The sequence below is a fragment of the Varroa jacobsoni genome, unplaced genomic scaffold (genome assembly GCF_002532875.2).
Source record: "Varroa jacobsoni isolate VJ856 unplaced genomic scaffold, vjacob_1.0 contig02096, whole genome shotgun sequence".
Taxonomy (NCBI): domain Eukaryota; kingdom Metazoa; phylum Arthropoda; class Arachnida; order Mesostigmata; family Varroidae; genus Varroa; species Varroa jacobsoni.
The window spans coordinates 22,093-38,156 of NW_019214755.1; the positions used below are offsets into that span (position 1 = coordinate 22,093).

General features: G+C 40.9%; 1 protein-coding gene across 1 annotated transcript in view; it reads left to right on the plus strand.

The window, feature by feature from the left end:
• Window positions 1–16,064, plus strand: part of LOC111272371 (tRNA (guanine(6)-N(2))-methyltransferase THUMP3) — a 35,751-nt gene that overhangs the window by 5,527 nt on the left and 14,160 nt on the right. The window contains exon 2 of the mRNA XM_022853802.1: window positions 1,165–1,489. Within this exon, the coding sequence (XP_022709537.1) occupies window positions 1,169–1,489 (321 nt within the window). The 5' untranslated portion in view covers window positions 1,165–1,168. The remainder of the gene's footprint in view (window positions 1–1,164; window positions 1,490–16,064) is intronic.

Below are 16,064 nucleotides of genomic sequence, written 5' to 3' on the forward strand. Positions count from 1 at the left end.
AGTTGCGATGCCGATAATTAAAGTCGAGTCTCATCCAGTTGAGTTCGACCAGGTTATTTGAATGAAAACTGGTGGGATATATGAAGAAAGCGCAAACATCAGGATATCTTGAAGTAAAATAGATACCAAGGGATAGATTTGACAGTTTTTAGCTGGTGCTGAATATGCGCCTCTACCGAGCTAGGCGACTTCGACTAAGTTGAGAGAGGAAGAACGTGAGTTCTGCACCTAAAACAGGTTATGCCGCTTGAAAAAGGCTGCTTAAGGGCCAACTTTTTGAAAGGCGTTTCGCTCCCAAACGTCGTCTTTAGCTCCAAAATAGAATTCGAATTAAGCAAAATAACATCATGAGGTATTGGAGTGGACAGAGTTTCGTTCTGAGATCTTTGTCGCTGCTCAGAGCCCAAATACGGAAACATGTATAAGTAAACTGACGAACTGCTGGAATGAAAAATTAGATCTGACATTTGCTTAAATGGATGACGAATTCGTACTATATAGGTGCATAAAACACTCATCAAAAAGCAGATTTCTCTTCACATTTTCACTAGAAGTCTTCGGCATACATATACCTAGATTATGAACTTCATTGAAGTTCATTGATAAAGAGAAAACCCTGTGCAAATTTTAGCGCGTTTAGGTCCCATCCTAGGTATGAAAAATAAAACCTATATAAGACACGATCTGTGATAGTCTCTCTGAGTGGTTCGTTTCCCTATTGATTTCCACTGGGGACGAACGTTTAACTTCTGTCCATCCGGTAAGCTTCGATAACATCTTAGCTAAAAATACCCGCAGACTTTTATATAGTTCTATGATTAACTTCAGTGCATATGAAAGAAGATGTACCGGTGGATCTTCTAAAGCCTAACGGGTTTGTATCGTAGTGCCACAAGTGGGTCGACTACTTAAAACATCGGTTTTTCTTTGAACCAGAGCAGTTAAAAAGATATAATAGAAAAAAACGGGTAAAGGTGATTTGCAGTTTGCTGTCTACGTTACCAAACAGAGTACAAAACAGGCACATAAATGTTGTGAGTAGTGTTTAACGACCTTTTTGAAACCAGCTTACTCTTAGGCAATCTATCATACGTGGCTAAAGACTAACACACGTTTGTGGTTCCCTGCGATTTATTTTTAACGGGGTTTGTGTGGTATTTTCAGAGAGATGTCGTCCTCCACAATGATTGATAATGGCGTTGCCGGGAATGAGTATGATTTATCGAAGGCTACTGCCAAACCTGGTGACCCATCTTTCAGGGCTGCGGAGACTGTTTCAGTTGTCGAGGAGGATTGCGCCTCAATGGCGGCAGGTGATGAAGCTGAGCATTTCTGGAGCTCCCCTGAAGGTTCCACTGTTGTAGAAGCTACGGTTGTGTCTGGTTTGGAATCTATGGCCCGGGAGGAAATCAAAGAGAAGCTCAGCCTTTACGGTCAAACGAGTCGAGGACGAGTGTGGTTTACCGTCCCAAACGATCGCCTCGAAGAGGTTAGTTCACGTATTGTACAGTGCATTCAAGCAGACGGTACCTTCGAATATCATGGCTGTCTGTATATGCAAACGTATAGCACTGTTGCTATGCGTCGGCTAAATAGGATGTTTTAGTTTTGGACCCCTTCGCCAATTTTAAGATACTCGTTTCTTAGATACTCGCTGTTTGTTCACTGCTCCAGGATGCGGCTATTCATTGGATATGCTAATCATTAGGTCAGGATAATATGAAAAACAAAGCTATAAACACTTAAAAACAAAGCTATATACACTTAAAACCAGCTGACGTGGTTATCGTAACATCATTTCTTAGCAAAAATCTCTTTTCATGTGTCTAAACCACTCTCGTTTGTCACGTTCGACGCTTCTGGCGGACTTCAACTATTACTAATCTACCAGTTTCACTTTCTTGTCTGGCAAGTGGGCGCCTACTTCGAGATGATGTTTGTTTTGCTGACCGCTCATCGTTCGCATGCGGAAGGGGCTATCGACTACAGGCTAAGAGGGGGTAAAAGTCAAAAGTAAAAGGTGGCGAACTGTAATTGTTTATAACACAAAATGAAAGAGTTCTTTCGCTTGCCGTGCCGCCGGTGCTTGGCAGAGTCAAAGGAAAGGGCAGAAGCTGGGCGCAGAAGTAGGGTCACGCTACTTCGAAACCGTTTAGACCATCTAGTCATTTCGTAGCGGGGCATAAGGCCAGAGTGGCAAACGAACGTTGGAACTAACGGCACGGAAAAACGGACTGACTGCCGCTCTCGGAAGCGAAGTTCGCGAAGGGGGTGGTAGGTGAATGACCCATACGAACGTGAGGTAGCGATAGTAGTAAAATTAGCAGAGACAGCAAAGGAGGGTCCGCCTAAATGAGCGTGTACAATAGGTAGTCCAAAAAGGTTTCGTAGTGTTGATGTTCGCCGCTTCATGCTCGATCTGCCCGGGCGCCTCATGTTCTCCATACTGGCTTGTGTCTCGATGGCTGCAGTGGAATGTACTGGGTGAACTCGGAGATCACCTAGATACCCGCCGAGTGCAAGGGTAGATGACGCTTAGATGAATATTATTTTATTAGATGGGGAAACGAATCCTAGTAACTAGAAGATGGTCAGTGAAACATTTAGTTTTTTCTTACGATGGAAATACGATTTTGACGGTCAGTAGATAATACTATGCTAGAGGGGCAACGCAACAAAAACAAACAAAAAGCGAGCTTGTTCTTTAAACCTACCGACACTTCTCGTATAACAATTCCTACTGCGTCCGTTGAAAATAAGCGACCGTTGAAAAACTTTTTATTTATTAAATTAAACGTATACTTTGACGGTGGTATGACAATAACTTTTGAAAAAAACATTGCGAATATCAAGATCGACCTGCAATGGTGGTCCTTATGTTCGAGGTGCAAGTGTACAAATACTATATATCGCATAAAATGTTATATACTTAATGTGATCAGGCCGATCATATAATCCGATCATAAATCATAATAAAGAAAACACCTCTCACAAAAGAATTTCGTAAAGCTGTGTTATACGTTTTTCTTTCTATTAAATCGAGTGATCCCGCGAAATTTCTAGCAGCCATATTTTGGTGAAAAAATCGCGTGAGCATCTTCACTTCCATCTTATCTCACATCATTTAATTTACGCCTAAATCATTCAGTTGTCGGGGGTACGTACATACAAAACGGCCCTCTTAAGTTGGCCAAAATGTCACACTAATATTGTTGGAGTGTTTGTGATTCGTTCATCGTACCCGTAGGGTGTGACGTAGTTTCCACTCCGCCGGATGGTTTAGATATGCCGAATGGCCGAAAGGCATCGATTAAAAAACTACCTTTGTTTTATTTAATTAAACCTAAAAACATTTTAAACTTTCTTCTACATGACCAGGTTTGTGTTTGAATATTAATTAAAACGTTTGGTCGACCATCCGCTTTCGACATTTAGATCGCGTTTATCGGACACGAGACTGCGATTATTCTTTGGGAACTTACCTAGTAAGATTTGCTTTATTATTAATAGGTCCAAATAATATGAATTATTTTGCGCGGATTGACAAATATGATGGCGCACCTTAGTGCTGTGAATCTGGCCTATCTACAGACCTTGTCTGAATGTCATCGTTATTAAAGTTTATGGACACGGATTAAAAAATTAAAACATTCAGAGGCAAGTTAGTTTTAGCCTAGCCAAAACTTCCTTTCGGTCATTACGTTTGGCAGAAGCTACGTGATTTCCGTTGGTAATGGTAAGTTTTCGCTCAGATTTTTCAAGGTAGTTTGTCATGTAGGGGTTCTACATCTATATGCTACTGACATATAATTTTCTGCTGCGCTTCTGGAGAGGTAAAAAGTCTCTCTAAGGCCCAAAGAGCAACCGCACAGTTCATCTATGCCACCCATCTTGACGCTTGAATGGCAAAATAGCGATCACCCTCTTCTAGTCAGGGCCGATCGCTGTGACTGCTGGAGTGCTGAAATGTTCTTGACTGGCTTGTCTTATGAAGACGTATGTTCCTAGCAAACGGACCTTTTTTGTTGTCTCAGATCCCGCGTTCTTCAACCCTTTAAAGCGTGGAACAAAAGCCTAGTTTAGACACTCCGCTATTTACGATTCATATTCGTAGTGCTTCACAAGCGAACGCATTTCTGACATTTACCTTTGTGAGCTAGACAATATGGAAACAAAAAGGAATGGGAAAAAAAACTTCCTTTAATACTCCTTGGTATATAATGCAGATAATGAACGTATGTGTAACGGTGTGGCAACTGCTACCATCTTTCATAGGTTTTGTTCTAATATACCTAAAAGCAGTCTTTTTCTTTACAAAACCGCCAACGAAAACATTAAATACAATCGAGGTGCACTCTAGATATAAATATGCTTTAGAAAAAAACTGAAAGAAATCCGAGTGAACGTACAAATTCTGTTGTGGTCATGCATGTCCATATCCATTGAAGATGCACAATCTTTACACACTGAAAGAGAAGCTGTATCAGCTGCTCTCTGTGAGGACAAACCCATCGCAGATGGGTCGAAAATAATTCGTGATTTTCGCGTTGCTCCAAGAGTACGTGTGTGCTTCTACTTGATCCCAGTCTATTTATTTATTACCGTGAGCATTTGTATCCAATCGCAGGAGCTGAACATATCTCTAATTCATGTTTCAATCGAAAATAATGGTCTACGAAGTACTGCGAGAATTTTCAATCATGTATTAACGTAACACGTTCGCACTCATCCGCTCAAAAGTTCCTCATGCTGTACATTAGCTAGCCGCGCTGTGAAGGCTAGAGTTAATGGATTTATCAGGACTTTGTCGAACCGCTGTCATTATTGTGACGTGCGTATATCAGGAGCAGCTTTTGAACTTAACTTTAATCTAATTATGCAACCGCTGCTCAAAATGGATCAGGCTGTGGTTCAGGGCTATTGCTTAATTCGAGCGTGTGCGTTCTATAACACCAGGTAATTTCCTCCTGTAAATGTGGGACACATACAAGTATGGAGGATATGGATACGAGATATGTAAATCAGTGGTTTTTATAGGGAATCATGTGCAAAACGTATTTTGCCATATGTCTAAATACAACTAACCTGGAATCCTTCAAACGTCGCAAATCAACGAATCAACTATGCACTTTCTCGAAAATCATTCGTTTCACTTTAGGTAAAACCCTATAAATGTTACCATTAGCAGTAAGAGCCGTCTATTAGGATGCCTCATGTCAGCACTGGGCATAAAATTCGAAATACTTAGTTTTCAATGATCAGAATAAGGTACGAGAAGCTCCCTCTGTTGTAATTACCTGGAAATAATTAGTACATTGTCTTATGGGCTGTGTGTAAACTTCTGGTTTCTTGACTGACCAACTCGAAATTCTGCGAAATCGTTTGCCTGTCGAAGTCTGAAGTCCGGCGAGGTAAACTAGCAAAACCAGATCAGTAGGCGTTCACGATGCGCCATGCAAGCCCAAAGTACATCGCGGTTTCCTTGTGGCTCTGCGAACGCCGTTCAGTTCTGAAAGTACGTGAGTGCAGTGTAAGTCGCAATAATAAGACTCTGTTAGAAGACACAGTACCGGCTGGGCAATAGATTCTGCAGAGGCAGATTTACGCCTGATGGTTGTAGTGCTTCCTCTGGTGTTGCCCCTTTCGCTACCTGGCAAAGCACGTACTCGTTCGCCTTAAAGTGAAGAAAAGTTTATGATGCAAACGCTATGCTTCCACAGAAAAGGATGCAAATACCTGTCAAGGAGTGGCAAACGTGTCGGGCTAGTTAATTCGACGAAATAGATAGGTTGTCACTGTCAAAGACCTCGGTGCTTCTGTGGGCCTAAGTACTGAGTCGTGTTGCTTTCTGCTACAGATGATGGACGAAGAGATTGTTCACGAAAACAAAGAAAAATAAATTACAATGCGATGCACTGAAATAGCAGACTAAAGTCTTGTCGTTTCAGTGAGAAATTGTTTCGTAAGTTAAGATATTTAATTTATATCGTTGTTATAAGCGATAGTTACGACCGCTAGCTAGTCTTACTAGCTTCAAACCTTTGTATTATCCAACAGTTGGCCTAAATGAATATCTCTTACTTATTCCATTCGTTCGTATAAAACATTAGAAACACCATACACTTTTTATGAGTCTTTTATAAAAGAGACTCATAATCTTACTAACGATAGGTTGGGAACTGAAGAAACTACAAAATATATGGATTATTCTACGGCTTTTTTACCCACGCTATGCACAAATGACCTGCATCATTTCTTGGTGCGCTGCACTAATTTCACACCAAATTCAAGCTTTTACAAGCAAAAGGTTTAGGGTCGCAATAACGAAACATTTCTTGAGCAGTAATGAATGAACACTGATGCTTCCTCTAATACTGGAAGATCAGCTCCAAATGAGAAACAACCTATAGGCTATACGAAAGGCATATTGCAGTTGGGACGAGTATGGGCGAATTAAGCGGTACAGCGGCAATGACGTTCTTTGCAGGGCCGGCACCAATAGTAACGTACAGCCTACAGTATCCCTCCGGTTTAGTCCTGTCAGGCTCACACTCTACTGCCTGGTTCAGGCTCGACTCAGTGTAAAAAGACAGGTCGTTTTCTATTAAATCTTATCGAGTGGCCAGGAAAGTGCAGTTAAGTGCCCCCAGCGGTCCAAGACTTTATACGACAGCGCGGGTAGTTGCAAAAGCACATGAACTCGCACCGGAGGTCGCGAGTCAGAATGTGCTTGCTGCAAACACTCTACTGATGAAAGACTAGCATCGCAGTGTTATGATTGCCGTAAACTGTTTCCTGCCGCTCATCAGTAAAGACTCGGCAGAAAGAAAAAAAAAAAGGAAAACCACAAGATTTTCGCCCTTAAGTCCTGTTGGGTTGACCTTGTTGTACTGCCATCACTACTGACATCGGGCTCTTACACGTCGCCTCTACACATGTCCTCGAGACTGCGTCAATGGGAACGGCCCATACAACTCTCAAGCTGCAATACCGGATGGACTTAGGCATCCTAACAACACGCGGGCCCATTCACGTACCAATGATCACGACGGGCGTAAAGAAAAACGATTTAAACGTATGAGAGAAGGATTTCGTTATTGCAGCCGTGCTATCTGATGCGATTGGCGACACTGCCGATTAATTGGAAAAGGCCACTTGCTCGAGTCGTTTTGATAACACCTTCTTGCGAGATATGACCCCTGTGATCGTCGTTCTGCACTCCAGGCCCAACATCACAATCGTGGAAGGTTAATCATGGAATAATCAAAGCGGGTTCATTCGACTAGCTGCGAAATATACGGCCGAAAATATAAGGCTTACTGGTTACGCTTTTTTTCTATTTTGAATCAAAGATACGTATGCGGTAAATGAATCAATGCTTAGTACCAATGTGCGGGTACGAGGTTTATGTTCAGTCTTCGTGCCAGCTTCTCCCTCAAAATGATGCTCTTGGAAAAATATTAGCATTGTTTAGGATATAACATATGTTATCTATTATGTCGCAGAATATTGTTGATTGTGCAGGTTGTGACAGATCGAAGGTAGTGGATAGGAGTGTGAAAAGCCAACAAGGACACCGTCGACACTTTAGCATGTACAATGCGACAGTTATACGACAAGTTCGAAAACAATCGGTTTTATGGCAAGCAGTATAATAAAGTTTCCCATAACGCTCTACTATAAACTGGGGAGCGTATGACCTTCTTAAGGAGTTTTGGCAAAACGGCTGAGAATATGCGATACATCGTTCCTAATGTGAAAATTGCCTAGCTCGTCCAGGCCTACACAACAGAAGAGTAAATCTGATTTGGCATAAAATTCAACATTTCGCATTTTCTACTCTCGAGTCAAGCGAGTATTTTTTAAAACTGTATATATAGCTATTCATCGCTTGGCTGCTTGACCATGGTATTTGCTATGCATTTAGAAGGTTGTAATTGATTTGACTTTAATATAATAACCGCATCGGTCTCATTTCAACGAAAGTACAGGATAGTCGACACCAGAGAATGGATAACTTGCTTCAGGGCAACAGAAATTACTAGTGGAAGATCTGAACAATTGAACAACTTAACGCTCAGAATAATGGTCCTGCAATAATAATTTCAATGGACAATATAGTCGAACAGGGAAGGCGGAGTAATCGAATAGCGAAAGAAAATAGCGGTAGATATTGAATAATGCGACCACTTTAGTGAGCACATGTGACCAGAAAACTACAATGAAACAGCAAGGACAACTGGAACGGGATATTGGGGGTAATAGACTGGTAAAACGATCTTCATCCAAGAGAAAAAGTTGCTGTAACAGCGTAGTAGTGACGTCTTCACGTCGAGAACTTAGGGGCATGCGAGGTGGCCTAGGTTCGAAACCAGGCGTGGACATTATTGTTTTGTTGTGATTGAAGGTGCCAGTGGCCTGAAGCGGTAATTAACGGCAGTTTCTTTATTTCAAACATTGGAACAACTGAAATGGGTTTAAGCATAGAATTCAAATTGAGATGAGCAGGTTCAAAGTTACGTTGGCCTATTATCGTAAAAGCAGCAGAACAGTGCTGGGCGCCAGCTTGTATGTGTATATAATTCAGGACGTGTACAAGGGAAGAATAATAAAAATAGCAACAAGCCTAAACTTCTACATGTCGAAAGTGGGCGAGTTTTATTCGTATGTATTCCAGTCCTTTGCTTTACATATAAACTAATTTCAACTACGATTTCAAGTAATTCTGCAGAAGATCGACAAATCTCCTATTAGGTTTTTTGAATTGGTTTCGCGTGGGGAAAAGCTCTTCTTCTGTCTAAAAACTTGAGACTCTCTATTAGGACTATTGCTACTTTTTTAGAGTATTTCAGCAACACCAAAAATATCGTCTCGCCGCAGTACGCCCCATAGAGAAGCTCTCGATTAACACGAACAGGCAATAGGAAAATAAAATGCCGCTTGAAAAACTTGATAGACGATGCTTTCGTAGATGAAGTAAACAAATCTCGCCATTTCTCTCACTTTGATTTTAGGAAAAATAATATAAAAAAACTAAAATATGGTTTACGTATCCTTACTAAGAAAGCAACGGTCGTGAAGCTTCATAAAACGTAATAAAACACCCTTATAAAATAATTTTACAGTTATCCCTTATTACTCTAAACTTTACTGCTTGTTCGCTAGTATCCTACGTTTTACGAACCAGTAAATATCTAACCTCAAAGTAACCTACGCCTCAAGACGATTCTAATAAGACAATCTATAAATTACAAGCACTTAGCTCATGTAGGTCCGCATATATACGGACGTGTTTTTGCTAACCGTACCCTGTACAGGATCAGGCAGTTCTTTAGCTCTTGACGTTCTTATATTGTTTCGTCATCTGTCAGAACTAATTCAGCAATCGACAATTAGAGCCGATAGCCTACCCTAATAATGTTGTCGCAACGCGCCAACGTGCTAGGGACGCCCTTGGCGCGTCGCAAGAAGATTGTTAGCGTCCGCTATCGATTGCTAATTAATATACCGCGTGCAAACTGGGTGATGGGGCTTTTTCAGATAAAGGATTCCACGTATATAGCTGGCGTTAGGTGTCAGGCCGACAGCCAGTGAATAAAAAAGCACTTAAGTTGCCAAAACGCGCGGTTTAGTGGCGTCGAGGTGCGGAGCAATCAGACGGCAGCAGTATCGGCGTCGGCATCAGCCTCCGCCGCAAGTGCAACGTAAGCAAGCTTGACAGACCCCAAAGTCTCTGTATATAGGTCACAGGATTTCACTACAACGAGAAATTGGTTAGACTGGCAATAGCTGTCTAGACTGTTCCGTATCACTCTACAATGCCTCCCCACGTATTTGCTCTCAGGATACCCTATAGCCCGAGTTAGCTATCGGTAGACAGTGATCTTTGCTCTCCGTATTCGACTGGACGCCACTCTCTATCTTTTCCCGTTACTTTTCTCAGTCAGGAAATGTGACGGCAGCGGGCTTTGTGCTATTTTTTGTCATCACAAGATCGGGGCGTGTAGGTAGAGTCAAGGCCGAGCATTAGGTCCTACGATACGTAAATGCAGTTAAAATGACACGGTACTTTTAGGATCAGAGAGGGGCTGCGACAATCCCTGAGTTGTGCGCTCTCTCTCTTTCGTTTCTTTGTCTCTAATTTCGCTCAAGGTCTCAAGAGGAGAGACAAGACGCACTTGACGGTGGGCTCAGCTAAGAGCTTTTATAAAGTCGGACAGAACTGCAAAATGGCTAGAGCAGGGCTCGCTCGATTTCTGCCATTGCTGTCTACCTACCCTATGACATCCTTTTCTATGGTATTCGTTACCGTTCTCTATTGTTTGATTTTTTCTGTGATCTCCCAACTCTTCCTAAGGTCGCTGATTGCCGAAAGCAATACGCGGAGCATTTTATGTGAACTGCCGGAAAAAATAGGTGAGAAGCACGTAGGCGAGTCCTAACAATGGGAGGGATCTGCATTTAGATTTGCTTTCGACCTATAACATTTGCGTCGGCTTTAGCTGTTTATCGAAAGAAAAAAAAATAAATAAGTACTGCTTTAAAAACATTAGGTGCATTCACAGCGAATGCGTTAGGAAAAAACAACTACTCTCGAGTGCACCTGAGATAGCTGACTGTGTCTATTGAGAGGTATGTCATAGTTGACCATATATAGAACGTATTATATAGTAGTATTATATAGAACGTATAGAAAGTATTTTGCTAGTCCACATGACGTTCGGGTGACAAGATTTGCGATTTTTATCTATTAGTCTCTTACTATAATGGTAAGATTTTAGGTCATTTTGTTTCGAGGCGTAAGAATTAAGTAGGGCTCAGAATCGTCATTATTTCGTAGATGTATCTATATTTCAGTAAGCCAGGCGATGAATGAATGGCCTGGAACTAATTCTTAAAAGTCAGTCCTTGGAAAACGTAGTACGTATTCTAATCAGGTGGAAGACTACGGTTTAGATGAATATTTATATTTCGATTAACTAGAGTATTGATTGAGCTGTTGACGATGATGTCCTAGATGACTACCGGTTTAGCCTCACTCACCGCGCATCTCCCACAGATCGACACACATAACAACAACGACATAAGCATGTAATAGCAATGTTTAGGCATGGAAGACTTTCGCTGATTATATGGCGATAAAAGAAGATATGCTCTGACTCTTCATAGAAGATCTGGGTGGTGCATCTGAATGCATACAATATTAGCACAGTGGCAGGCGTAAAGGGGCTATCAAGTAAGTTATTAAATGCGAACCATAGATAAATACATGCGTTACGTGAGGGGAATACATTTGACGAACTTGCAAAACGATTTGTGCCCCTCTCTTTTTAGCATAATGAAGCCTCTAGGAATCTACAATGCAAAAGAACAGAGCTATTGGTAAAATGATAATGAATCTTTGATATATCAGACACGTGTCACGATGTGGTTGCTTTTTTCGTATGTATCGAATGCTGGAATATGTAGGGTTATAATTTGAACACCTCAAGAAAGGACGCCGAGGTATGCATACGTTGTACAGTGATCTATAAGGTAACCGTCGCTTGCTACCCTATTAAAGTGGCAATGATATCCAAATCAAGTTAATTTGAAGTCATCCCAAACGGAAGAGCGGCGAATCGAAAATAAACTATAAATTCACTTAAAGAGTTGCCGATAGTTTTTTTCTGTTGTTCTAATATCGTTTCTATCCTTCGCGTCATTTGCTCATGTCAACAACTACAAATTGCCGCTTGCACACAAACACACGTTTGTAGAAGGCTGACTATTTGATATTGTTTAGAGCTCCATTGGCTTTGGTATAGAGTGTTCCCCTCTTTTTCTTGCCTCCTCATGAAGTCCAGCAATCATAAACATGTACAAGAACGTGTACATGACCTTGGCCTTTTTCTTCTTCACCACTCTTCGCGTTTCCCAAACAGAGCTGTTGGTGGCTGCCTAACTAGTACACGTTTTTCAGAGCGTGTTCTCGATTGGCCTGCTACTACAGGGCTTGTACGGGGCTTTTTTTTTTTTTATAGTTCTCAGGCACATGGGGTCCTGCAGTGTTTAATTGTCACCGCTTTCTATAGCCTAGCCCGCTGCCGCTCGGTTCTCTGATTTGCGTCAGAACTTTTATGGAACGGACGATCCACCTCCTATGCAGAGTAAACGTGCTGCTGCGGTGGAGAAAGGATCTATCTCCATTGAAGGGGGTAAATGTGCAGTGGCAACGGAGGTGCCTGTGTAATCAGCATTACCACCAACAGGATCAGTAATACAAAATACAAAAGCGACCACTTCTGTGTTGTATCACATGCATTCGGTCCAGATGCAGGCAAAGTAAGAATAATGGCGTACCTTAAGACATCTGATTAAGCTAAAATTCGACTAGTTTTTGATAGTATCGCTTATGAACCTAACCACCGTTATTCTTGTGTCTTTTTTCTTAGATGTTTAGTTTAAAACCTAGCAACGTTCCTTCTCTGCCTGAACTGAGTATTATTTTTCCGCTCAAAACCGTTTTCTGAGCAATCAAATAATCTAGCAGAAGGACTACATACCTGGCAGCGTCCTCTTCTCCACTTTCACTGCCTATGAGAGAACGAACGAGCTCATTTCTAAATCAATCTGATATTATTCTCACTATTATTATTGTATTTATTATTACATATTCGTACCTAAAAAAAGCGTTTGAAACAAGATCTTATTATAGCGCCATTAAATAAACCATATATACACCGGGTAACCGACATCCAACTCTCGAGACCAGTTTTGTACTAAACGCACGAAGGAGTTAAACTGGCTAAGTACAGGAACGCATTCATTCTATAGGACAGCAGGTTACAGTGCCCTTTTCGTCCACAAAGATATCTTTCATTGGTCCATTCATACTTAGCAGTATTTTAACAATACCTATGGAAACGAATAGGCCGTTTCCCTATTCGGTCTTGTGTGTTCCTGTAGATTGAGGAACTGCAATACCCATCAGTGGTTTGAACTAGCATACAAACACTACTTTAAACTACGCTCTAATGTACATGCACAAAGCCTATCCTTATAAATTAAGAGTACTATTAATTGCTTTTCGGGGTACCACAAAATGGATAGCAGAATAAATCTGAATGTTTCGAACTTCGTCTCCGGTGCTCTTCTAGCTAGACACTAGTTGAAGCAGCTGACGGAATCCAAAGTTTGTTTACACCCAGCTTCGAATATGATACAGTCTGTTTCAGGGGAGCGGCCCTTTTCAGCATAAAATAAAGTGTGTTCACGCCCGGTTTCGAATTTAGCTTAGCTTACGTACCTTTAAGTTCAGTAGGTGAACAAATAAGTTGATAGATCCACGATAATAATGCCGGGACTTATGAAGGACCGATTGCGTGGATGTTGCCAGTAGAAAAAAACAACGCAAGGGGGAATGCAGGAAACTCACTTTTAGTGAAGACATCCGCTATAGAAAGGCCGTACTAAAATTACAGGTTACACCAAAATTGTAGCTTTTAGGATTTTTATAAAATATGGAAAAGCAACAAATAGGAGATGCTTTGAATGGACAGACAGAGAAGTAGGTACATTGATGACTTAGCATCGAATGACGGGTCTGAATTGAAGGTGAGAGCTGAAAACATCGGCCGGAATGTCAGTAAATGATAGGGTTACCCGCTGCAGATATTTTATTGTTTTACATAAAGTACGTGTAACAGCAGACCCATAGGCTGAGAAGAATTTATAGCATGGTAGTAGTGATGTAGCCTTAGACTTACACTCGAAGTGTTTCTGGTGTTACACGATCTCGTATAAAAGCTACTGATCAAAGTAAGTTTGTGGGAGAATAAGACACGTTATAAGAGAGGCAAATTTTCATCAAGAACAGCGAATCTAACTATAACATTTATTATTGTTGTCATTATGAGATATGTTTCGAGTTATCGGCAATAGGATATTGGTCTGTTATTGAAACGCTTTACTTTCGAAGATCGCAGATACTTGGGAAGAAAAGGACAGAGTGAGGCACCTCTGGTTAGGACATCTGTCTGAATACTGAATAATAAGCAAACGTGAAAACCGTTTCACGTACAGTCGTTAACTTGAAAACGAGCCTTATGAATCATCTGAAACCACTGGACTATCTGTATAGAGTATACCAATTCTAAAATACAGAACCTCTTTCACTTCGTGTCAATAGTACAACCTTCTTTTTGTTATAAGGCCACTTGTTTAGGACAGTTCAATCACCATATCTCTAAAAAGGTACATACATACATACACATACACCAGTATGCACGTCCCTGTAGCTGCTTGTCACTCGCAAGTATTGAGCTTGAGATGGGAAGCTTGTATTGAAGCATGTCGAGAAGTTAGTTGCTTTTTTTCGTAACGTTTCACCCTACAGTGAAAACGCGAATATAACTTGAGGTGACAGGCCCAGCATGTAGAGAACACTCAACGGCCAATTATTACTAACGGTCGATCGTCGAAGGTCAGATGTAATATTTCAAAAGCCACATACTTGTAGCAACACATTTTTATACGTGGAAGAAACGTTTAAATACAGGTATTGGCTTATACCGTAAACAATACGCATGTTGGGGCGGATTTTTCGTAAAACAGGAAAGACTTCGATTAACTTGTTTCAGTACCTATACTGCGTTTGATATGAGACCAAATAAAAACAAGAAAGAACGTTGCCGACATACTGACTACGATACAAGCGGGAACACTGAATATAGTTTTATTATATCGACAGTACATTGTGCAGCAAGTTGACATAAATGTCGGTATAACGGTGTCCATATACACTGGCGCTTTTAAATATTTAACGTAAACGTTCAATAGAAATGCTTTAACCAAAGAGCACTAGATCGTACGAGCATCCAGAACCAGCTGGACGTGCAGCGGTCCTTACTGTCGTAGATGTATACATCATGTGTATGTGCATGACATGTACAATACCTAATGCGTGTGACCGCGCAGAAGTACGGGATCTGTATTAAGCTTTCTCCCCCAGCGCCTTTCGTACAGTCCGCCGTCAATTATACGGTGTAGATCATAAGCATTTTGCAGTTTGCATTTTTTATTAAAAATATCTTCCTCTTTGACTTTACCTAGACAAAAATATGCCTCTTCTATCCGCGGTAGCTCACATGCATCTATCACTACGAGCACGGAGCATACTTGTATACCCGAGATGGGTTAAAACTACGGTTATAATGGGGAAAGACATATATCTAGAAGTAGGAAAATACGGGGTCTCGAGAAAGTATTAAGCTTTTTATAACTAAGTGGCTTTAAAATCATATATCTCAGATCGCGGATCGGCGTTGGTGTCGCTTGAAAGTTGAAATTTAGCAACAATAAACGTACTAAAATTTTTGGCATGTCTGTAGTTATGGCTAAAATTATGGCAAGTCTGAACGCTTGAAAGACGAGTGAAATTTCTGCGGAAAAAAAACCTGTATTTTACAATTTTATTACGATAAAAATACAAATGCTGCTCAGACCCGTGAAAAAATTGGGATATTTATGGTCAAGACGCGTTATCCGAAGAAAGGGTTTAAAGACGGTTCTGTTATGAGCTGCCGTTCCTACAACTTTGTAATTCCAAAAAAAGGTGAGAAATTATGGCGAAAGTTGAGCAAAACTGTTATGTGAGTAGTCACGATATCGCAAGGAACAAAACCTCCACCATCAAGGGGTTTCAAATCATTAAAAAACGAAACTGGCTACACAAAATACTCGATATTTAGGAGTTACACGAACCGATGCAAATTCTTTTGATACGCAAAACTCTATAGAAGCGCTATGAAATAGAGCCGTTTCAGAATCGGTTGTTCAGGGGGTGATCAAGTCGGTGGATCACTTACGAATGTAGTAGGCAAAAAAAAAAGCTAAAAGATTTACAATATGTGGCAAACCGCAGGATATTGCCAAAAAAATGGTGTTGTATCTTTGCTAAGATTAGAAGCGTGTCTTGAGTTAGGTGTTTTGGACAAACTTGGAAACAAGCCTCTATTGTCAATTCTAACCAACGCGATTAGAACAAACCATTAAAAAATGGAACGAAGCTAGTTAACAGAAAA